Genomic DNA, 25,315 nt, shown 5'->3' with positions numbered 1-25,315 from the left:
CAAAGGGCTCTATGCTAATTAAATGATAGCAGCCTGACAGAACAGATTATATGCAATCCCACCATTAATTAGTAGTTATTCCTTCCTGCATTGGAAGAGTTCAGTGTAATCACATCAGTGATCTCACAACCCACTGTGATGGGCATACCCTTTACACTGAGAAGGTGTGCACCAAGTGTGGCAACCCCCAAGCCAGGTTAAAACACAGGGTCTTGGGGTTTTAGCCCTGGGAACCCGAAGTTGAAGCTGAACATCTCAGAGAGCTAAGGTAAAATCTGCTTTTTCTGGCTCCTTGTGAGCATTGTCCTTATCCCCTTTAATTTCTTTTTTTTTGCAGGTAAAAAACTACCACAGTAATACAAGGGCATGCTGGCATATGGTGCTGATTGAATCCTGTGCATTCATAGAGGGTCTGTCGCAGTGGCATCTGAAAGGAGCAGAGCATAGGCAGTCCATGGAAACAGATGTTTACCATCCTCTGCCTTTCTCAGCTGAACAATGTGCTGCCCCACTGCACATCTGGATCACTCTCACACACTATGATCCTGTTAGGATTCCCAAGACCTTTGGGGAAATTAATGGGTTGGTGTCATTTGCTCTACTTTTGCAGAGAACTAGCCAGTACAGGAAGGTAATGGGGAGCACAGGGAACTTGGCTTTCATCCCTCCTCCATGAGGAGTTCTCCTGCAGAACCATGGGCCCCATGGGTTGTGGAAACCCTCTGCTTCTTGGTCCCATGGCTGTGTGAGTTTGGAGATTCATTGTAATGGGAATTATAGGAGACAATAAGAAACTTGTGAGGTTCCTATGACGGTGGGAGATGGGAGAGAGATCACCAGCCCACAGCAGCTGAGCTCTCATCCTGACAGGTATTCCAGTTTTCAACAGCTCATGCTTCCCTTCTCATATACAGGTCAAGTGCGTCCTTGGTGGGTGAGGCAGTCCCTGGGGAGGCTGTAGGGAGCTCCTCCAGCCATGGGAGGGATTTTCTGGCTTTTCAGCCTGAAGTGTTGTTTGTTTGGTGGCATGCCACCTACAACAGCTGCTCTGCTTACTCTATGCTGGGAGCCTAAGAACTTTCCTCAGCTTTTTTTACTTCAGCCAAGAGCGAACTGAACTTGGGCCACTTGCAACACAGGGCATGTTTTGAGCCTCACACTGGCTTCTTTCCCTTCTTCTGATCCTTTCAGATGCTGTCACTGCATGGTGGGTGCTAGAGACAGGCTAAGGGACAGAGCTCATGAACATGGTGCTCAGAAAGACCTACAAATTTGCATAATCACACAGAAAATTTATACCATGTCCTACCCAGGAAGAGAATTAAATTAAACCTGTGGTGTTGCTGAACTATCTCAGAATTTCAGCAGTAATTATGAATACTGCAAGCTCTTTTGATGCCTTATTTGAAAGGTCCAAATATCTTTTTAGACTCACCGAGCAATGGCTCATCAGCAACAGCACACATGAATACCAAGAACAAAAGTGTCCATGACCATATGGATAACTTAGGAATAAATATAACTCTGAATCATACAGATATTTGTAGTCAGATCATTCAAGTCACTTTGTACAACCAAACTATTAAGATACAGTAAACACAAGAAATGAGTGGAGAAAAGAAGTGAAGGTTTCTAATCCAAGATCATGAATATATCTGCTTTGACTTTTGTCTCCAAGTACATGAAAAAGAAAAACATCTGTCAGGTCCAGAGGGAAGTTTAACTGCTTCAGCACATGTTGTTACCTTGAGTTATTGAATGCAATAGGGACCTGATGATGGAGCTACATTAAAACTTCTGGACGGAGACACAGGTAAATGGGACTCATGCCTCTGCTGCGGCAGATCTCAGAACCCAGCATGTGCTAGGTTTGAAGAACAAGTAGTAAGACCAGAGAGAAGACCATACAATTTCAAGACTATTACTCCATCTTTTTTTTCTTTTCTTTTTCTTAGGAAAGTAAAAAAATTAAACAAAATAAGTAGTCGGAAGAGCATTTGAAGCTGTCAATTAAGTTCAGTAAATATTCCTGTGTTACTACCAGGTTTAAAGCTGACTTTGTTTATCCTGTGTTTTTTGGGAGGTGTAAAAAAAAACCCTAATAATGTCGTCTTACAACTGATGGTAACTTGCAGGCTGAGGAGCTATCTGACCCTGCCTCTAGGAAGGAGAAACACCAAAGGTTTTAGGTGACCTTTTCAAAGGCAGTTGTTCTCCCACTTTTTTTGTGCCAAATAAGCATAGAAATTTCTATACAAGAACACACAACTCACAAGAATAGTTATCAAGACGAAGTTTAAGAATTAAAAACAAATGGCAGAACAGAAAGAGTAACCAATACGGAGATTCAGAGCTGAAAGAAGTGTATATTAAGATGAGATTTATCCATCATTTAGATTTGTCCGTCATTTACTGGCTCCCCAGCAGAAGGACAGTTCCAGCTGAAAATGCTGGAGGAATATATTACATTCAAAAGGTATAGGGTGCAGGGAACGACAAGGACAAGACCAAGACAAGGTAGCAGCAGAAGAGGGAAGAAAGCAGAGAACACCTGGGGGTTCAGAGGTTGGACTGATTGCATGGAGACAGGGGGAACCACTGATTTGCGTGGTCTAGATTTGGATGAAGCCAGGAAGCTGCAGGTGATTTGACTGTGTGGTCTATGATTGCTACAATGTAGGGAGGGACATGCTGTCCACACTCATCTGCTAATCAAGGGCCAAGGAAATGAAAAGGAGGAGGGAGCAAGGGCAGAGGAGGCAGAGGAATGGAGGGACAGGGCTGAGCAGAGAGGAAAGGGTTTCTGGCCATGGAGGAAGTGAAGAAACAGCTCCAGGCTGGGATGAGATGGTGGAAACAAAGGGGAAAACAAAGAAATATCTTTGAGTAGGGCCTGAACTCTTGAAACTGGCCAAAGGATGACACAGGGCATCCTCAAGTTTATTAGGTCAAGAGGGCTGGATAGAGAGGTGCTCATAAATGTACTGACCTATGTGCAGAGGTAAGACAAATGAAAATTGTGGTTTTCCAGAGCTCAGCAAGAGCACTGTCAGAAGGGGTATTAGTACATGTGAAGCTGTTGGGGTACAAAGACCAAATCCAGGGAAGTTTGGAGCAACTCTGGAAGGGTTGCTTTCACCCTTTAGAGGGATGACCAGACAGGTTATATGGTGGTGATAGACTGCCCCAGACATCTCCTGAGGTGTCACTTCTGAGTTTATGGGGATGTGTCAGTGCTGGTCCACCCTGTGGTGGGCAAAGGGACATGAAAGGTTCTGAGTTTCACAAATTCCTAGGGTCATGTTTCCACAACAAAATAAAGCGGATTTGGAAGGTGTGTGAGAGCAACCACTGGAACTGGTTTGGAAAGAGACATTTCTGTTTGTGAAAAAGGGCAGGGGGAGTCCTGAATCTCTTCACGGTCTTTACCTATCCTGCATACTAGAAACCAGAGAGACATTGTGCAATGAATCAGGGGCTTCAGTAGGTTATCCCAGCCAGACCCATGCAAGTACGGGCTGGACAGCTTGAATTTAGCTGTGAACCCAAACTCCGGCTACATTGTTATGCCAAAACCATGTCATCTTAAGAACCCTTGCCCCATGTTCACCATCCTTCTAACCTTAGAAATATGCACAAGCAGCACTATAAGTGAGTGGCTTGGCTGACAAGATGAACTTTGGTTATCATTTTTACTGCTTTGGTGGGTTAAATCTGACAGCATCTTAGTGATGTGGAAGGGAGAAAGGAGCAATTAGACATGGGTAAACACAAGGTTGATAGGCAAAATTATAAAAGACTGGTCCATATTTCATTTTGCACACTATTTAAAAATATGGTCCTATGTTTAATGTTAATGGAAACCATCATTCATGCAACATTGCCATAGGAACATTTCTATTAACATTAAACATACTTTGATACCAGTAAACGTTACTGGCTGGCAGAGGAAAGTTACAACATGTGTAATTTTGCTCTTTGTTTTCTCTTACCATGTGTAGGTGTCTGGGTGGCACTGTTTAGTATCAGGTGATTATAATTTTGTTCTTGGTCATCTGAAATTCACAGAAAAAAAAAAAATCCCTTTAAGAAACAGCTTAGCATAGCCACTGATCTGCAGATGATAATTACAGCTCACAGTATTCACAGGAAATCTCAGCATGATTAAAGAAAGGAGAAGAAAATGCTTAAGAAAGCAGAAGATTCTGTTATGTAGTTCACTTAAAATTCCAGATGCAAGAAGAACATGATAATGGGAAACTGCTCCCCTTCTGCTGAGCCTGCAAATTAGTTATCTGCAAAGGTAAGAGGCATGTCCAAACAGGAACAAACCACAACTGGTGTACCGACATCAGTGGTGTGTTCCTGAAAACTGCTGAATCTCTCAGCCCTACTCCACTTCTCCATCTCCACCCAGCATGAAGGTTTTCAGGACATTAGCCCCAACTACAGAAAAACCAGACTCTCCCACTGTGACCGCAAACCCACAACAATGTCCTGTGTGAGTACAGGGGAAGATCAAAAAAGTGGCCTCATAAACACAGGAGGTAGAGTTAAATAGCTGCACATGGACCGTAGATGTCTCTCCCCTGAGAAGTGAGAATCCTGTAAGACCTGATGCATTCAGTATTAAATGCACTGTGCTGCAAAGTTGGAGGAATGATCAACGGCAGGTTGTGTTTAATAACTACCCTTTGGGTTGGAAAACAACTTTCCCTCTTTCTCACTATAATAAAACAATCAGATAAGTGACTGCTGATAAACTGCTATCATCTTTAGTTTCCAGACGAGCCTTCCTACATTATGGCAGTGTTGTAATGTAGGGTGAGAAGAGATTTCAAGAAATCCTCTTGCATCTCAAGCTCTCCTAGTGCAGGATGGGTTAATTTGATGTCTCGTCTGCTATTCTTAAAAACCTATCATTGATATTTCACTTTCTCCCCCAAACACCTATGTCATTAAGTCTTTCTTACTGCTTTTTAGGCCAATTACTTCTTTCCTGTCTATGAGGGACATGGAGAAAATCCCCTTAATTTCTGAAATAGCTTTTTATGACAAAGCTGTTACTATGTGTCCCCTTAACTTTATTCTTCAAGATAAACAATGTAATTTCCTTTATGTTTCCCTATAAATCTTGATTTGCCTTTGATTATTGTCATTCTAGCATCCTGTGCTCTGTCCAATTGACCTAGAACCTTCTCAAGTCTGGAATAGTCTGGGACATGTTTCTGAGAAGAGACCTTACCAGTACAGAGTGGAGTGGCTGGATTTTCCCCAGTTATCTACACTGGCTCACACAAACTTGCATCATGTTTTTCTTTTCCTGGTTCATGTAAAGTTTGTGATCCATTATGATTCCTTATTGCTTTTCCAAAGAACTGCTACTTGTCCAATTGTTCTTCAACATATACAAGGCTTTTTAGTATTCCTGTTTCAGTCCAATGCATGGCATTTTTCTCCATTTAATCAATTTATCTTCAGCCTATTTCTCCATTTTGTCCAGAACATTTTAAATTCTAATCCCATCCTCTAATAGACATATGGTCATCCAAGCTTCATATCATCTGCAAATTTAATAAGCAAATTCCTTTTCCACCAGTAACAAGAAAGATTAAATCCAGAGCCACATCAGTTCCTTCTGATTCCTTCTACTGATATTTCATTACCTTTTATGGTTAGTCAGCCATTACGGCATCTACCCTATAGAGGTTGATCAAGAACATGCTTCTCAAATTAGTCTCATATTACTTCCCCAGAAACTGCTGAAAGTCTTGCTATGCTCATGATCCTTAATATAAGCTACTTCCCTCTGGCCACAAAATACAGGAAAAAATAAAAATAAAATTAGTTTGACATGATTTGTTTCTGAGAAGTCCATGTTGGTTACTACTTTATCTCACTGGAAACCCACCTCCCTGCACAGAATGGTGAATGTCTGTGTACAGCCAGGATTAAAATCAGAGGTTATTTATTTGGATGACAACAGACTGGACACCTTAGCTTACTTACTTCTCCATCTAGAAAATAGGCAGTCATTATATACACAGACAACTGAAAATATAGAAAGGATATCAGCATGGCTATCAGTATGTGATGAGCAGACCTTGAAAAGAGACCAGGTTCACACAGACACCTAAAGTGCCCTTGAATAAGTGGCCTACAGATTGAAGTTAGAATTTTCCTTTGGATCCTCCACTGCTGGTTACTTTTAGCAAGTAAAAATGCTGCAGTAACTACTTTCATGACTTTACTTCAGTTTTTGTTTCTCCATATAGTCTAATTTCAGTTTAACATGAAAAGTGGACCAATGGATAGGTGGAACAAATAAGAAACTGAATATTTCTGGAATCCCTGTAACTATCCAGAGTGATTTTCAGAGATACGGGATCAGATAGGGCACTTTTCATCTAGCTTCCAGCAAGCATGATCCACAATCCCACTCACTAATTTCTGCATTGGGTTTTAACTGTTTATGGAGTTCAAATAGACCTTTTCAGTAATATGATTTTGAAAGACTGTATGTGATGGTAAGTCTGATACATGTCTAAAAGAAATAGCTGCAGTAGTTTTAGTCTTCATTACCAAAACCCACAATATACTTTAGGCCTTAACTGAATCATCTGGCTTTATCTCCTATTAGATCTTTCATAATTTTGGTGGTACTAAGAAAACAATTTATTACTAGAAAACTCTTCCACATGTAGATATTTCTAGATCATGAGGCTTGTCAATCATCACCTTGATTATTCCCTTACATAATCTAAATATTCTATGCTTTTGAAAACACATGGGGCTAAGGTCTGGGCTGGTACGTATAGACTTAATCAAATTCAGTTCATGACACTGTCAGGCAGAAATGTGTTTTGAACATTACTGTTAGACAGGTGTTTAGTCATTATAGCCAGCAGTGGGGCTTTGGAGCAGTCTCCTCTATGCAGAATTTTTAGGGGTTTGGGCTGCAAAGGCAGCTGTTTTGTGCAGTGTACATTAGGAATGTCTGTGTCCTGAGAACAATGGTTTCGCTCTTATGGCTGGTTTTCTGTTATTAAGTTCATAAAATCACAAAATCACTGAGGTTGGAGGCACCTCTGGAGATCATCTAGTCCAACCCCCTGCTCAAAGGAGGGTCAGCTAGAGTGGGTTGCCCAGGACCATGTTCATCAGGCCTTTGAATATCTCCAAGGATGGAGAGTCCTTATCCTCTCTGCGAATCAACTTGGGGTGTTCAATCAGCCTCAGAGTAAGAAAGCTTTTTCTTATGTTTAAGTGGAATTTTCTGTATTACAGTTTGTGCTCATTGCCTCTTACCCTTCACTGGGGACCACTGAGAAGAGCCTGTCTCAATCTTCTTTACTTACCCATCATTTATTTGCATACATTGATGAGCTCCCCTCAAGCCTTCCCTTCTCCAGGCTGAAAAGACCCAGAATTCAGCCTCTCCTATTACAACAGATGTTCCAGTCCCTTAAATATCTTCCCAGTCCTTTGCTGGACCCACTCTAGTTTGTCTATGCCTTTCCTGTATGGGGGGACCCATCACTGGTCCCAGCACTACAGGCGTTTCTCACCAGTACTGAGCAGATTGGAATGATCACCTCCCTTGACCTGCTGGAAACACTCCAAATGCAGTTCAGGATGCTGGTGGCCTCCTTTGCCTCAAGGGCACATTGCTAGCTATATGTTCAACTTGGTGTCCATCATGCATTTTATCAGTTATTTTACCCACCATTTATTACTTTATTTATAAGTTATTAAATCTATTTTTGAAAGTTGCAAACTAGGTAGTGAGTAATGAGCCTGTTGTATTTTTTGATGACCTCTCCTTCATATTTGCAGCTGATAAGTTCATTGAGCATGACTAAATTTCTATACAGCCACTTCTCTCCTGAAAACCTTAGAAAGTGAGAGATTTCCCCAGGAGGTCTCCATCCTTTCATATGCTTTTATGGTAGCCTGTGGTTCCTATGCTAGTCCCTCTGGGTTTCAGCCAGGTGTAGGGCTGCAGTCATGCAGGGTAGCTAAGGACAGCAAGGACTACCAGCCTCACTACAGCAAAGCTAATTTACAAATGAAGCTGCAGAAAATATCCAAACTCTTTGTCCTCTTCCTAACTAATGTTGCTTACACACTATAGGAGCTGACAGATAAAATGTTACACAGAGATGGAGACACTTGTGTGTGTGAAATTCAAGCATTTAAAACAGTAGCAGACATAACTGGAATACATGGATTGTTCTGGAAGGGAAACAACAGAGGTTTCTCTCTCCTGAAAACACAGAGTACTCCAATGCAGTCACTTACTCTCACAACCTCACTCCTGTGTGAAATTGTGTCTTTAGTGAGGACCATTACACCTGTACCTACATGAATAGGAACTATCATCTTCCAAGTCTGACCAGCTTTCCATTTCACCCCAAATACCTTCCCTTTCCCTTTCCCTTTCCCTTTCCCTTTCCCTTTCCCTTTCCCTTTCCCTTTCCCTTTCCCTTTCCCTTTCCCTTTCCCTTTCCCTTTCCCTTTCCCTTTCCCTTTCCCTTTCCTTTTTTCCCTCCAGAAAACTGGTGCTTTGAGGCTACTGTTTAAGAAATGGCATCCAAATTAGTCAGACACTGAATTATTGGCATTTTCATGTGGCTGAGCTCATCAGGCATCTGAATGCAGCACTGGGCTTCATTTACCACTTCTGTAGTCTATTGTAAACACTTTCTAAGCAATAAAATGCTTTAAAATGATGGCTAAGCCTTCCTGCACCTCTTCAGGTTTAACAAGATAATGCTGTTAATTGTGAAGTGCCAGTTAGGCAGAAGCATATCTATTGTAGAGACAAGGATCTGAGTTCAAAACTATTTACCAGGAAATTCCATTAGGGAAATAAAGGATTCACAGTGCTCTGAATTGCCAGACCACAATACAAAATTTCTGAGCACAGCTGGAGGAGTCATCAGATACAATAACCAACAGAAAGAATGAGACATTTTACTGGCAGAAGGGAAACCAGGGCTCCCAGCCGCTTTGCAATCTGGGGGAAGACACATGCACAGGTTTTAAGGGCTTCTGGTTCTTGATTTGTTTTTTTTTTTTTTTTTTTTCAAAAGGAAATGAGTTCATATAGTAAGGACAGAACAAAATTCTGCATCCCACATGATTATATCTGTGGTCTATATGTGAATTCAGTAAGTGCTGCTCTGGGAAATAGAGCTTGTCACTCACGTGGGGAAGGGGAGTCTGTGATGGTGTGCATTTATGAAAGGAGAAGGGATGATGCAGGGGATGAGATACTGAAGGGAGAAAGAGAAGTCTGTAGGTACGGGCAAAAGTTAAGGGACGAGTTTCTACCTAGATGGTCTTGCTATCATGCTGAGGTGGCCCTTCTGCTGCAGCTACCAACTTGTCTAGGCACTCTAGAAGCTCTCAGTGCTGCTGGGTAGGATCCACCAGTAAGTGCCTGCGTTACCTTAGAGTACAGTGAGACCAGCCCAAACGTAGGCTGCTGCTGACAGGAGCAGGGCAGCCCCATCTCCTGCCCCGACTGTGTTCCTGCAGGAGAGCCTGCACAGCTGCCCCACAAACCCTGGGGAAGTGGCCCAGCTGGACATGGACATGCACAGCATATTCAGCCAGAGCAGTCCCCAACCAGGCTCCCCACCCTGTACCCCCATGGCCACAGTGCCAGCACCCATGGGCCCTAGCACCCTACTTCTGCTGGTGGCAGTGACATCTTGGACTCTTAAAAAGAGAAATCTTCCTTCAAGTTCAGCACCTAGGGAAGTAAATGAGTCTGTGCACCACCACTGAGTCCCTGCTGTCTTTCTTCTCCCTATTGCTTCCTCACATTTCTCCATGTGTCTCCATGGAGATGACACTCAGATGGGCTGACAGCCCAGCACGGTCAGACCAAGTGTCTCCTGAATGAAGAGGTGGTTTCTGGTGTGCCTGGAGTCAGGGCTCAGGCAGCTGTGTGGAAGGGGTTCAGGTGATCTAAACTTCCCCAAGAGCCTCACTCCTTAGTGTCCACAGTCTGTATTTGAAGATGGAGAGGAGGGATCCTTCTATTAATTTTGTTGAGAGTGCATGTGTATTTCCGAAAAGACTTAGTCTAGTGTCAGCCATGTCATCTAACAATTGATTTCAAGAAGCTCAAGCACCTTTTCCACAGAGGATGATAAAACATGAAGTTATAATTTTCCCAGTGAATATGGAGAGTGATTTCTGGTCCTGCAGTAGCCAAGTGACTTTGTTGTTGGGGCAATATCAACTCCCTCAGATGTCTCTGGGCAGTGGTCACAAGTCCCCAGATCAAGTCAAGATTCAGCCCTGGGGTCCTGAGAGGTGCCCTAATGGGCAACTGAAATTAGCTCCAGGGGTGAGATGGTGCTGAACAGCCCTTCATCCCCTTTGCAGAGGTGGGTCTCCTTATCTGCTGAGGTATCAGTCTCAGCATTGAAAGGAACTCTTCTTCCTCTGGTCAGGACTGACAGCTTTGAATTGCAGCATAAATCACTAACTGAATTCTCTCTCTCAAGGTGCAAAACCCTGGGTAACTGATGAAGAAAACTTTAAATAGCCCCCAGAGAGTTCTCATTGCACTTCATATCCAGAAGGTCCTCTTAAGAAACAATCTTTTTGCTTAAGGACTTAAACTTTTCTTTGGTACTTGGTTTTAGTCTTCTCTAGGGTATATTTTTTCAGTCTCAGGGATTTTGCACGTGTTTATTGCTAATAAAAACTAGATTTGTGTCCTAGAATGGAAAAAATATCAAATGTCAGAATATGGAAATAAAAAGCTGTATTTTCCAGCCTGTTTTTCCTAATAAAGTTCCTTATAAAAACTGCAAAGCAAGGATATTTTTAATATATGCCATCTATATTACAGATATATGATAGTTCTGACAGTCATGCAATATTTTGCATTAGTTTTACAGTATTTATTAAAGTACTGGCAACTGCTCTGAAATTTATAGTTGACAAGACAAAAGAAATGGACTAAACAGCAGCAATCAGCCTGTGAAATACAAATCCTTGCCTTCTGCCTCTCTGGTCGTTTCAGCAATCTTAGCATTTGCCTACCTTCAACCTTATTCCCCAGCTGAGATTTTCAGAGAAGGATGTAACAAGCATTTTATTTTTTCTGATGACAAGATAACTGTTTGGCATCTGCACTAATGAAGAGAAAATCCCTTTCAAGGGCTAATCTTCCAGAGTACTTAAATACGACAAAAGACTTCAGGCTTTAAGAACTGAAAGAAATGCAGACCCTGAAGGCAAGGAGGAAAACAGACCAAAAACTGGTGATGAGAATGCAAATACTTTCAGCATAAAAATACTCATTTATCATCTGTCTGCCCCTGCTCTGGCATTTTCTATTCACTGTTTGTAGTCCAGAGGGGAACCCTTGTGCAAATGTCTTTTAACTGCTGCTACTCTGGTCAAGCAAAGCTGATCAGGGTGCCTGGGCAAGGGGAGGAGACATCAACCCTTTGCTATGCAAAACCTTTTCCCATTAGATTAGACAGAGATGGTGGCAGGTGGCAGCTTCCAGCACTAGGGGCCATCCCAGGGAATTGGGGAGGCTAAATCTTGGTCCACTCCTAAGGGAGTTCTGCCCAGCCAGCCAGGACTCTGCGCTGCATTATCAGAGGTGATGAGCATATGAATACTTGGCCTAATAGATTGTTAAATCCCAGCTGTCTTTTATGTACATTAGCCAATAACTAATTACTTTATACTTTTATACTGTGAATACCCTGCCTGCAGAGTGTTTCTGCACCTGGCTACAACATCCAAACAAACTGACCCCTAAAAAAAGGGACTGTAGCAAGGGGTACACAAGACAAAAACAGAAATTAAGCTACTAGTAAAGTCAGCATGTCAGTCATTAAAGGGGTTGGAAATGCCAGATTAAAGGCTGTCCCCAAACCCTTAATTTGATATTCATTATGTCAGGTTTTTGTTCTACCATTCCAGCCTATTTTTCAACTGTAATCCTGTGACTCATTCATTGAACAGGATGCTCGGGGAATAAGGCAGCTATTCAAGAGTTATTTTAATCCTCATTAAGCGGTGAATGGCCCTGTTCTTTAGTATCCCACGCCATCCAAATCCTGCACTGATTATGGAACTGTTATTTTCCATGCAGACTTTCCTCTAGTGCTCATTTAAGCCTCAAAACCAGCTTCCAGACTCCATCACAGGTAGGGTGGGGTCTGTCAGCCCCAGATTTAAGCTGAGCCAGAGAGCAATTGTACTTGCATCTGCAAGGTGTATTACTTTTGAGGAACAGCCGTGGAATACTCAGGTCAGATTTTTCAGATCACACAGGGGATTTTTTATAGGATTTTGCAAGCATAAATCAGATGCTAATTAATCATACCACTTCTGTGAGGAAGGTAAGGCAAATGCAACAGTTCCTGGTCTAGATGTGGGGAAAATGATGAAGGCAAGTGGAATCACTTCTCTGTGGCCACACAGTAACACGAGGAGGGCTGGAAATGCTCGCCCAGCCCCATTCAACCCTGGGCTTGTTACCCTCCATCACAACCCTCACGGCCACAGCAGCAGGAGCACACCCTGCCTGACTACAGCTGTGGCAGCCCACTGGAGCTCAACACTTTTGAATATCATGTTGCAGGTGTTTGAAACATAAGGAACAAGAAACCAAAGTGACTTTGAAAGGCTCTGATTAACTGACTATTTCAGCTTCCTCCAGGCCTTTCCCACGAGGCAGACCCTGTTGCTTCATCCACATCAGGAGAGCCTCCCAGGAGTGCCCCAGTATAGTCCCACAGAAGCTTCCCTCCTGCCCGCCCTGCTGTGTGCCCTCCTGAAAAGCATCACTGAGGGCAGCCAAAGCTGTCACCACTGGCATGGTTGCATGGATGCTCTGTGTTTTGCTGGCATAGCAAGGTCAGGCAGGAGGCTGGTGTTTCTCACACCTGGAGCTGCTGCAGACTTGTCAGCACGATTTGCACTGTGGACTTGGCTGCAGCACTCCCTGGCAGTGGAAAGAGAGAAGCCTGGTTCTCCTGGATTCCAGTCAAACGCTTGCCCTGCCCACCTCCTGGAGATGCCATTTGGTGGCTCAGGCTTCTCACATCTTGGGACTGCTACAAACCTGCTTCACTATACAACAGTGACTCATTCCCAGAGCTACTCTGTCCACAGAATGCTCAAGGCAGATATTTTATTTGGAAAGTATCCATCAAGTAGCTAGAAACTGTATGAGTTAACATTTCATAGGAATCTTTAACACAGTCATTTGCTACTTTTTGACCTCTTGTTCTTACAGTTTAAGTGGAAGTCTTTCTAAACTGTAAGCACTTACACATAGTTAAAGGCAGAGTTTAGGCTACCCAGGAAAGGAAGGAAATGCAGAAACCATTTCTCTGGATGAAGTGCTTGCTCTAACAGAGCAAGTTTCTGATGGAAAGCTATGATTTAACTGCTGGGCTTGCTACAGAAGTGTTTCTTACCAGCAAGGTTTTTATGTGAGTGTGCATGTAATTTACAGGCATGTAACACATGAGTGCACGTGCTATGTGCATGTACATGCTGATGTGTGCATGTGTGTACCACCTGGTCCTCATGGCAGAAGAGCAGAGTGTATGTGGGGACAGGAGTCACTTCACTTTATCTCTGTGACTTTGCAACAGGTAGGTATGTGCATTACAGCCGTAACTACTTCACAGCAATGGTTATTGTTCATTCATTATTTTAAGATTATAGGAGATGGAGTCTTAAAGGAACTATAAGAAATCAAGGAGGAGGTGAATATAGAGCCACAGGTCTCAAATACTCAGCTGCAACGGGCACTGTCAAAAAGCAGGTGGCAAATAATCCTCCCCCAAACATCTGAGTTAAAATGGGTAGCATGAGGAGGACTGTCTGGTACAACAGGGCTTAAAGTTCACTCACAGAAATATGTCTCCTCTGTTGAAAGCACGCACAAACTCACACACTCATTCACAGTGGTTTCTCTTCCTCCCACACACGCTTTATATACAGCGATGGAACAAGTACCATGTAAACCATGCCCACTCATGAACTCCCTACACACAAGCATATTTCTTTTTCACAGTGCATTTATGTAGATACTCACTGACTCTTTGAAAAGCATCAAAGTGCCAAACCACAAAAGCAAACTGTCTGCAAGAGCTTGGTATGAGGAAAATACAAATTTTGTTTTCAAGCAACTACAGCTAAAAAGTACACCTACAGGAAAACAAAACGACAAGAAGAATATTTCCCAATCTTGGCTAAAATGTTATTTTAAAAACCAGCAACACCACAGTGAAGATAAAGGTTACACAGAGCTCCAAATATCTCTCTCCAAGGAAACTGATACCTCTTGAAGCATCTTTGGAAAGCCTGTTTTCTTCTTGAAAAAAATGCTTTTTCCTCTGTGTAGACAACGGAGTATTAGGTCTATCAAAAAGGGCAGCATTTCCCAGTGTTGCTAGACTCACCAGCAGGAGCCTCTGGAAAAGAGACATATCCTGCATGGGAATTTCTCAACAGCAATGTCTCTGCTTTTAGAGAACAATAGCTACAATGATCCCCACCCCCCAAACGGGAATGTTGGAACTGACTTTTGATCTGGAGTTTAAAATCTCCACAGCATTTCATACTTTATTTGCTCTGATTTTCTTTGTTTATAATTTACTTGGTGCTGCCCTTTCTTGCATATTCTAGCATAAATCAGGAAAAAGAAGTGGTGAAATGAATAGAAGAAATCCAGATGAAGAGAAAGAACAAGGACTGTCTTTCTGGGAGAGAAAGCTCTGCACGGCTGGTGGCAAACCCCATAGGACAAGCTTAGCTTGCGTTGACAGCCACTGCCTGGGATCCCCTCTGTGTTTGAGAATTTCACACTGACTTTCCAAACACAAAGTAATTAGATAAATATGGACTGGTTTTCTCAAAAATCGAACAGCTGAGCAGGCTGCATGACTAACATTAGACAGACATGCACGAACAGCATCTGGGGGAGCAGTCCTGGATGCTAACCTTTGAAACACGTTTAAAATACGCAGATCACGGTGAAAACATATGGTCAGAATAGAACAAAATGTGTCCTTTAAAGGGCATTTCTGAAGATGAAGTTGATTTTAGAACGTATAAATAGTATGGGTTTCTAAAGCAGGATTAGTTATATGCAATCTTTTATGGAACACAGCCAGCTATTGCAGAGTGAAGAGATAATTATGCTAATACCTTTGGAAGAAACACATGGTCGTTTTTAACCCCATGGTATTTGCAGGAAGGAGAAGGAAAGGGAACACAAATCCCCACCCTGTTTTTCCCTCTTTCATGAACTATAAAGAGAAACAAAAAGGAGGATGAAATCACTGCAAGAAGGGCTCCCCAGTGAGTCTAGTGGGCTGGACTATGCTTCCACTTTGAGAGCAGAAGTCAAAGACCTTATTCACTGCTGTACCTTAGGAAACAGTCAGGGGTGCCTGGCTGTCGCATCTTACTCTTTCTTTATACTGAAAAGACAGGATTTAGCAGAAAGCTAAAAGCAGAAACCTCCTTGGTTGTTACACTCCAAGCATAATTCACAGAAAAAGACTCTTATTTGGATTCGCATGGAACGGAACAGCTCAGAATGGGTGTTTGTCCTGTCACCCAGGGCATTACAAGAGGATGCCCAGAGACCGCAGTGAGGAGGGTGGGCTGCCAGCTTGCACAGAACAGACCAGAGTCCAGTAGGGCTTTTCCAGACTCTGTTCTGGCTTAGGAGTGATAAATGTGCCACTTTATAACCAACATGATGATCAAGATAAGCAGACTCTTAACTCATCAACTGATTTTAAATCACTCTCAAGTCATAGAAATTCACTTGCTCTTTAATCTGTCAGCAAGACATGGCCAGCCTCGAGGCGTTTGGACAGAGAGGCAGGGACTTTATATTACACAGCTCTCTGCTACAGGCCAGGAACAAGAACAAGCGTGTTGCAATTGTTTGAAGTTTATTTCATCCTTTTGCTGATTTCTGGCATTTTCTATTCCTAGATGCAGGACATGTTTGCATGCTTATTAACTACTAAACATGGCTTTGGGCCAGTACTTTATAGACAATTAAGATCAAGATACAATCTAACACTGATCATATTCTTAACTTTAAGCATATAAGTGAAGTCACTAACACTAATCAAGCACTTAAAATGAACCATGGGCATAAGTGCTTTATTAAGGCAAAAAGAAAGTGTTGCTATGTTAAGGAAAACTAAAAGCTCTATTTAAATCCATCCCTAATCCTAGCAGTAATTAAGCAGATGGTTAACTTTAAGCATCTGCTTAAGTTGAACTGAAGTCACATTAAACAGTGGCTTTCAAAATAGCACTTCTGTAGAAATATCTGCATATGACAGTATCAAGTCTAGTTTTTTACTATTAATTACCTTTTCTGTTCTTGTAGTGTTTCCTTTCCATCAGACCTGGTGTGGAGAAGGTGACACATAATCTTTGAAGGAGCTGAGGACAGACTCTGACCATCAGCAGTACTATGTTCTTCATGTGAAACACAGATCCTTGGATATTTTATGCATTTGGGTTTTTTTTAAATAAATATTTAATTTAAAAAACATTTTCCATATGTTGTAATTAGAAATTTTCTGCTTGACCAATTCAAAACCAGCTGAAATTATGAACTACTTTTTTTTAATAATAATTATTTTTTGTATGTTTGTAAGTCTCAGAGCAAATTAGACATTGGGAAAATTGGATTACTGTTAAAGGGGAAAAAAAAGTAATTTAAAATGAGAAAATCCGGATGTGTTTAGAAGAACTTGCTTTGTTTTTGTGAAAGCAGGGTGGAGGTCTACACAAGCAGGGGCTGAGTGTGATCTCTCTGTATGTCTGGTATCGGCTTTACACAGACATTAAGTCCAGCTAGTCCAGGAAACCTGTCTTGATTTCAGTGTACCAAATTGCTTGGCACATTGAACGGTCTCTAAATAATTAATCTGTCTATACCGACAATAAATTACAGTGTTTATCATACATTTATGTTTGCTCAAACAGGTCTTATTTTGGGACATCTTATGACAACTACTGAAGTAACATCTTTAAAAGTAGTGCTGCTAATTGTGGCATCCTAGTGCCTCTTTCCGTAGAAAATGATGTTCCCCTGAAACAAATGCTTGTGAGTCCAATTGTCCCAGTTTTAGCAGAAGTGTAGTATTTTATCATAAATCTTTAAAGTTCTTGAATCATTTGATTAGGTAGGAATTTCATCTGTCTTTGACTTAAAGGGAGATCATTGCCTGCTTTTTTGTAAAGAAGAGGCAGCAACAGCATTTTGCACCTTGAAGGCCCTGAAGGCAAAATGCAAACAAAAGACATCAACATTTATTTATTTTGAACCTGTGGTTTTTAATCCAACCTCAGATTTGTTTTCAGATCTCATTTGTGTTTTTTTTTAACATGTGTGGTTGGCAATACTGAAACTCCCCTGATAACTTATGCAATATTTACTATCTTTCTGTATTGAAACCTGGCAATATGGCAGAGTATAGTATTTATAACAGTATGAACTACTCTCCTGTAGGTAAAGCATTTTCTATTTATTTACTCACTCACTGTATTCCATGGGAATACTTGTGTTAGCAAATTTGGTTCTCAGCTATGCTTGTTGGAACATAGCTTTTTATTGTTTTTTTAAATTTTATTTCTGCGCAATGCTCACCAAGGCCAAGCAAAGCAGTTCTGTGGTCATATTAATTGGATGTAAGTGGGTGATGCTACTGAACAAGGTGGTCTTGTTCCCTTCTCAGCCCTCAGCCACATGATTCTCCTGCCTCTCTTGTGCCTGTGTTAGTGCATACATGATCTGAAAGGAAATTCTCTCGACTTTTTTCACTGATTGCTTTTCCCATCCAGGTTAGTTTCCAACCAGATCAGGTTCCTGATCTCGCTTTCTGTACAAAGGTGGGAGGCTGGGTGAGCAGATGGAGATGGGGATCAGGATGCAGCTGCACCTTTCAGAGGTGAATTACGTTTACATCAGATTGAAGGGACTGGGGTGGTGTGCTAAGTGTCTGCTTTACTTCAGTAATTCTGGTCCAAATGTGAAGCTGCTACAGGAACAAAAACTCCATCAGCGTATGGCCTGTGTCTTCAGAGTAAATATCACAACCACATTTCAACAAGAAAAGTTATGTTTGTCCAGGCTAGACTGTTTTCTCAAGCCTTACATCCCTGTTCTCTGAAAGCCTGCAAAACCGTCTAGTTCAATAACTGCTCAAGGGCCACCCTGTAGCTGGAGGAATATCCAGGCCCAGCGAGACCAAAGCATTTCAGATGAAGCAAAGGAGTCTGCATCCTTCTGAGTGTGGCCTTTGGGTCAAATATCCCTGAGACGTGGGATATCTAGCAATCACTTACACTGCTTATTACGAGGGCCGTCCCTGGAAGGTGGAGACAGTAAAGGTGTGAAACAGAAGACAAAAAAAGCTGAACTACAGGTGAAGTCAAGGAAGGTGAGTTGGGATGGTAGGACTGCAAAAGGCTGGTTGCAAAACCACACTGACCACACTGCCTCCACCTAAGCCCCTCTCTATAACACTCACTTAAAAAATTGAGCATGCAGTAAGTTAAGTGATTTTTAAGTGAAAGCACGTTTGTCTGGAGTCATTTTATGGATAGACATCTGAAATGATATTTACACAACAAATGTGCCTGTCTCCCCTGTGGTGGTCCGGACTCCTTTCAAGATCCACAGAGACAGACACTGTGAGCCCATGCTTCTTCTCATCCCAGATCCAAAGCAGATCACCAAGTCAAGCTGTAGATATGTGGACATCCCTCTTTCTCCCTGTTGACTCTAAACCACCTCCAGAGCTTGGGGAAACCCTTTACTTGTTTTTTGGACTAAAAAACTGGGAGAAGGAAGGTGAGAAGTTCCCTGAACAGCAAAATGATTCTTGCAGGATACAATAATAATGTGCAGGACATTTTCCCAATGCAGAGAAGGCATTTTTTTCTTCTTCCTTTTCCCTGTTTTACTCTCCATCTGCTTTCCTCCTTCAGTGCTGTGGTAAGTTGCTGTCCAGATGGTGCTGACACACTGCAGTGTATGTAGTTCAGATGCAAAGCATGTCTCTTGAGGAAGGTGACTCCCTTCTCACCAATACAGAAAAATTTATTGGGGAGACACTTCTGAAGGAGGACACCTAGCTCCTGGGCAGACAGGAAGGAGCAACCTGAGCAGGAGGTGATATTATCTAAAATTCCTGTACAGAATCTACAACTATTTTGAAACAATTCAAAACATTTAGAGCCAAATACCTGATTGTTACTCCAGGTCTTTGTCGAAGACCAAACAGTTGCAGGTCATGAAAGCCATGAGTGTGTGAAGATATTACTGGGGGAAAATGTGAGGTGTTCAGTGTAAGCAGTAGGAGGGGGGGTCATCTTTTTGGCACTGATCATATTCAACATGCCATACAACACTTGTGGATGTGCTCCCATACAGCCAGGATGACACATTGCTGTCCAGACTATGGGCATGATCTGCTTCATGAGGTAGATCTCACTGATGTACTGATACACAACTGATAAGAGAACCACCCACTAGACCTACTGCCAAGTCCCTCTGAGACCCTTATCCCATCCGCTAGTTCACATGGTCCACCACTACCTCAGAACTTGGAAAGCTCATGCTGTTTGAGCTAGTAATTCCAGGTGCTTTCCTTGTGCAAAACATTTGAAACTCAGTGTGCTGGTGGCCACTGTCACTTAACCTGGCATCTTCAGGAGACACCTGACTTCCTCACACCTTGTGTTTTATGACACAAATTTGATGCTGTCAAAAAACATTTTGTACATGAAGCTAGCAAGGTGTTGAGTGCCTGCCAGCCAAGTCCTCCTAAATGAACTGGCTAACAGCTAAATTGGAGACAACTTTCATCCTTGCAGTTTCCTTTCCCAGGCTCTATTCTGGAGCATTTGCCTTTGGAGGAAGAGACATATTTCTCAAAAATCAGGCTGAGGAAATTCTACCAAATGCAAGATCATCCCCATTTCATGTGACCATTTCACAATTCCATACATGGGTTTTTCTCCCTTGAACACTACTTTTGTTTAGCACCATATATATTTATTCTGATTCCTTTTACCCAGATCACTGGAGAAATGCAGTTCCTTGGAGAAATACACATAAAGGGCTGAGACCCCGTGCTATGGCAAATAATGTCTACCATTTATTATCTGAAAGTCAGTGCTACATAGCAGCTGGGGGGTGATGGAGGGGCCAATGTAGATTCTCCGTGCTGTGGGGGACTGAGCTGGTGTCATGCTGGTAGCACTGCCAGCTCTTCTTCCTTCTACAGGCCTGTCTCCCTGCTCCTTCATGTTGAGCCAGGGTGTGGGGAACTAAACTAGTCTGGGGCACTGATCAACCAAAACGTTTTTTCATAGCTGGATCAGTCCCACATTTCAGCTGACCATAAGACACTGCCGGCATTCTGCAAAGGCAAGGCTGAAGCTGCATTTGTTGCATTAAGCACTGAAAACCCACAGACCTAGAAAAGTGAGGCTGCATAGATGGCTGCAAGCTGAAATCAGTTGACCAGTAGCCTTTCCTCAATAACTTCTTGTGACTGGCTGTCATAAATACAAACATTTCAGCTGTGATCATGTTTCATGGCTCCTGGGCCAGGGTCTCAACACGGTGGATGGCTGGTTTGCAGTGCAAAGCTGTCCGAATCCAGCTGCAGGTGCATAGGAAAGAAGTGTCCATTAGATGGCAAGCTCCCCTCTGGCATAGGATGCACTCCAGCCATGTGCCTCTGCCCATCTGCCTGGCTTAGGGCATGTGTCTGGGGAAAACAGTCTTGGCAGTACCATGAACGAGGTGTAGCATTGAAAAAAAAGCAGCAGTAAACATTTGGACAGAAATGTAAAATCAGCGTCCTTGAAGGGAAGGGGCTGCCCCGGATCTGAGCCAACATCTGTTACAGGGGGCTCTAAGAACCACTCCCCAGCTGCTCAGTGGTTTTCTTGCTCAGGTTTAGTGCAGGGTTGCAGCAGAGCTGTGTTGGCTTAGAGCAGCTTCTGTGCAAATCCACAGCTTTGCAGGTTGGGGTCCCCTAGGCAATGTCATCCCTACTCTGTAAGGACCCTGCAAGGCCACTGCTGCTATCACTGCCCTGCAGCCCCCTCTTGCAGGTAACATGTCTTACACAGGCCCTCTGACATCCAGACCAATGCATTTACCATGTTCAGATCACTCCATGGCCAGATCTGGTCTGTGCTGCCACTTTTCTGGGGCATTCACACATTTCTGCATTACTTTGTTATGGCTACTTGTCATCCATAAAACTCAGAGTGCTTTGCAGAGCAAATCAGGTAACCTTCCCTTAGCTCAGCCATAGGGTTACAAGACCTGGAGAGTCTGTGGTGGGCCCCAGTGCTGGAGTGCACTGAACACAGATGTTTCCTAATTGCTCTCCAGGAAGAGCAGCCCCACATTGTTGTCTTCTCTGCTGTAGCCTGAAAGCTAAAAGGGTGCTCTGGCAGCCTGCAGAAAAGTGGACAGGAGTGTCTGAGGACAGCCCTCTCCTCACCACCTTCACCCACCCTGAAATCCTTCCACAGAAAGGCACCAGGCAGTGTTTTCATCTGCATTTGAAAGAGAAAGCCCTTCGACCTGGTAAGCAGGAGCACAGTTCAAAAGGGTTAATGTAATTGTTTTGCCTTTCCATCAGGGAATGTTCATTGAAAGTCTTATCTCATCTCTCTCTCCTCCTCCCAAATCTTTCCCAGGAGGATGTTGGGAAGGATGTCTGCAGTCCTGACATGCAGCAATGAGAGTCTCCCAGTGTGGTGTAGTCCCTCCAAAACACTCAGGTTGTGCCAAAGCCCCCGATTTGCCATCCTACCGGAGAAGGGCTGCGCAAACACTGCCTGTGAGCTGAGCTGGAGAATTCGAGGAGAGCCTCAAGCACTCTGTGTGGCAGCAGGGTCACAGGAAAGCTTCTGCCTGGAGTCAGTGGCCAGAACAAAGGGGTTGTGCTGTAGATTGGTGGTTCTGGAATGTGTCATTTCCACAGAGTACTCCTGGATCCCCTTGACTTGCTTTGCCAGGGTGCAGGCTAACCCTGGGGATGAGAAGTGGCTGCACAGCTGCCTGTCTTGCACAGGCTGGAAGAAGATGATTTTCTGAGAGTTCCTGGGACCACAGTTCACCCTCTGCATCCACAGATTTTGCAGCTTCTAGCTTTTCTTGCTTAAAATGTCACTGAGTTTTCTTGCAGTTTAATATTTTGATCAGACTTATTTGCTCTGAAAGGCTATGGCAGTCACTCACTGTGATTTGGGAATCTCTCTTGCCAGTCCCCACCTGCACACATGCAGCTAATAAAGTTCACTATTTTCATTACTCCTTGCTCTTTCTGCTGCTCTCAACTTTGCCAGCAGCCTGACAGCTGCCAATGATTCCCTTCAGAGAGACCTGATCCCCACCGACCACTGATGGCAGGAGGGAGGGCTACAGGAGAAGATGAGGACCGGGGAACATCCCTTTTCAAACTTCCTCTTGGCAAGGCAACACAAAATTATCAGAAAGTTAGTTTTCATTTTGCAGCAGCCTTCCTCTGCACATGAAACCCATGCATGGCAGGGAAACGCTTTCAGGGAGAAAGCTGTTCTATCAGTGTGAGGCACTTTGAGAGATGGGTTAAGAGCAATGTGGATGGCGGTGTCTGAACAGACATCCCTCAGGTCCAGAGTCCTGCTTGCAGTCAGCACCGGCCTCCCGCTGGGTGGAACAGTCCACAGACACAACAAAATGTCCTTCACTTTCCACACATAATCTTGCCTCGTCTTAGGGAGTTGGGGACTGCTTCTGAATTCTGGAGCTAAAATTTTAATGTCTTTCAATTTTTGGTGGCAATTATGAATTTATTAATTTAATAGATTATTACTATTTATTAATGTCAATAGACCCTGGGGTTTTTTGTCAGTATATTTTTTTTTTATATTTTTTTAACTCGTCTAACTTTTGGCTTCAGAACTTCTGGATTTTGTGTGGGTTTGGGTAAAGAAAACTAAAGATTTACCTTTTTCCCCTTGCTAATGAATGTCTCGTGCTAAGGAGAAATGAGGGGGGAGCAGATACAAGATCAAACAGATTTGATCTGATCACAAATATATCTGGGCTGGAAATTACAAGAAAGTCCTAAACAAGCCAGTCAGAGAGGGACCTGGGGGTGTTGATTGACAGCCAGCTGAACATGAGCCAGCAGTGTGCCCAGGTGGCCAAGAAGGCCAATGGCATCCTGGCTTGTATCAGCCATAGTGTGGCCAGCAGGGACAGGGAAGGGATCTTGCCCCTGTACTCGGCACTGGTGAGGCCGCCCCTCGATGAGTGGGTTCAGTTTTGGGCCCCTCACTCCAAAAAGGCCATTGAATGACTCGAGCGTGTCCAGAGAAGGGCAACGGAGCTGGTGCAGGGTCTGGAGCACAGGTCTGATGGGGAGCGGCTGAGGGAACTGGGGGGGTTTAGTGTGGAGAAGAGGAGGCTGAGGGGAGACCTCATGGCCCTCTACAACTCCCTGAAAGGAGGGTGCAGAGAGGGGGGATGAGTCTCTTGAGCCAAGGAACCAGTGCCAGGACAAGAGGGAATGGCCTCAAGCTGTGCCAGGGAAGGTTTAGACTGGATATTAGGAAGCATTTCTTTCCAGAACGGGTTGTTAGGCGTTGGAATGGGCTGCCCAGGTGGAGTCCCCATCCCTGGAGGTGTTCAAGAGGTGGGTTGACATAGCGCTGAGGTATCTGGTGTAGTTGGGAACTGTCAGTGCTAGTTAACAGTTGGACTAGATAATCTTCAAGGTCCCTTCCAACATAGATGATTCTGTGATTCTGTGATTCTGTGGCTTGATCTGGTGTAGTTGGGAACTGTCAGTGTGAGGTTAATGGTTGGACTAGATGGTCTTCAAGGGCTTTTCCAGCTGAGATGATTCTGTGATTCTGTGAAGCCACCCAGTGAGGTTCTGAAACCCACCAAGTAAGAGGAAAAGAGGCAAAAAAAGTGATGCCTTTGAGGTGGGAGATGACAGGAACATGAGAGACAGTAGCCTGTGATGGCAGCCTGTAATGGCCTCAGTGACCTCCCGATGATCCTTTCGAGCCTGATGACCCTGGGACAGAGCAGTGTCACAGAGCAGCATCCCCTGGCACACAACTCGGTTACAGGGTGAACACTGGCACCTCTCAGTGTGGCTCACTAGAGGCAGGCTCAGAACAAACCCTTGAGCGAGACTTGGGATTTTTCCTATTTCTTCTCTCCTGGATATTTTGCATTCTGCAAGTGAAGCAATGAATCGTGATTCATTAGCTCCTGACCAGAATGCAAAGGCTGGGTCTGGCAGTAATAAAAACGGGTGATGAAAGCACTGTAATTGAGACGCTCCCTCCCATGCTGTAACTGTTCAGTGCTGGGCCTACAATGCCGCACTGCTTCCCAGGAGCACAGAGCAGCTTGTCAAGGTGTCATGGCCAGTGGTTTAGACACGTTATCATGGTGGGAGCTGACAAACAGTGAATGAACATGGCATCTTACAGAGAATTTTAGCACACTTGAAAAAAATATTGCTTTAAATCTTTAACACCCACCACTGAAATGCAGCTGCTCTTGGGTGGAACACCGCAGCCATTCAACAATTCATGACAATGCTAAAAAGGGATGAGTGGGATTATAGTAAACCATGAGTACAGTTTGCTCCAGGACACAACTGCTGAGATGTCTATGCAGATGGCAACTCCCCACACTCTTGGGAGACGGGACCATGATATGGACTAAGAGCATAATTTGCAAGTCACACTATGAATGATGCTTGAGACAAGAATTTCTCATGCGGGAACATAACCTGGGAGTGTAAGAAGGTCTAGAAGATTTCATCTAGTCTTTCTCTTTTCTTTCTTCCCTCCCCCTTCTCTCTCTCTCCCACTCTACAAAAGAGCTTTTTCTCCAGTATAACATGGATTGCAGGCAACAGGGAGAAAAGCAGCGGAGCAAGGTTGCAGGCTAATGAATACTGTATGGGCTGAGATGTGACCTGGCCCATGGCAGTAGCTGTCAGGGCTTGTCCCCTCCTCTCCATCATCTGCCCACCCCTGTGCAATGAGAAGCAGAGAGTCAGCAGGGCAGATTATGGTACAGAGTTACATCAATGCTTAGGGAAAAATACTCATTTCCTGGGGAGGTCAGGCTTGCTGGCTTGTGCAAGGCTGGTTGGACTTGAGCTGTAAGGACCTGAGCTACAGGGTGGAGTGGAGAGAGGTGAAGTACCTAGGAGGGGAATACAAAGGCTGG

The 25,315-nt window shown here is 43.6% G+C and overlaps 1 protein-coding gene across 3 annotated transcripts in view; it reads right to left on the bottom strand.

Moving 5' to 3' along the window:
- SHISA6 (shisa family member 6) overlaps window positions 1–25,315 on the bottom strand; it is a 267,514-nt gene that overhangs the window by 24,165 nt on the left and 218,034 nt on the right. For all 3 annotated transcript variants that reach the window (XR_012626008.1, XR_012626009.1, XM_074847536.1), the window contains exon 4: window positions 3,993–4,055. Coding sequence is in view for 1 of the 3 variants with exons in the window: in XM_074847536.1 (XP_074703637.1) it covers window positions 3,993–4,055 (63 nt within the window). In the remaining 2 variants the exon portion in view is untranslated. The remainder of the gene's footprint in view (window positions 1–3,992; window positions 4,056–25,315) is intronic.

Source organism: Strix aluco, chromosome 21 (genome assembly GCF_031877795.1).
Source record: "Strix aluco isolate bStrAlu1 chromosome 21, bStrAlu1.hap1, whole genome shotgun sequence".
In the NCBI taxonomy this organism is placed as follows: Eukaryota; Metazoa; Chordata; class Aves; order Strigiformes; family Strigidae; genus Strix; species Strix aluco.
This window is presented reverse-complemented; position numbering and strand designations above follow the sequence as displayed.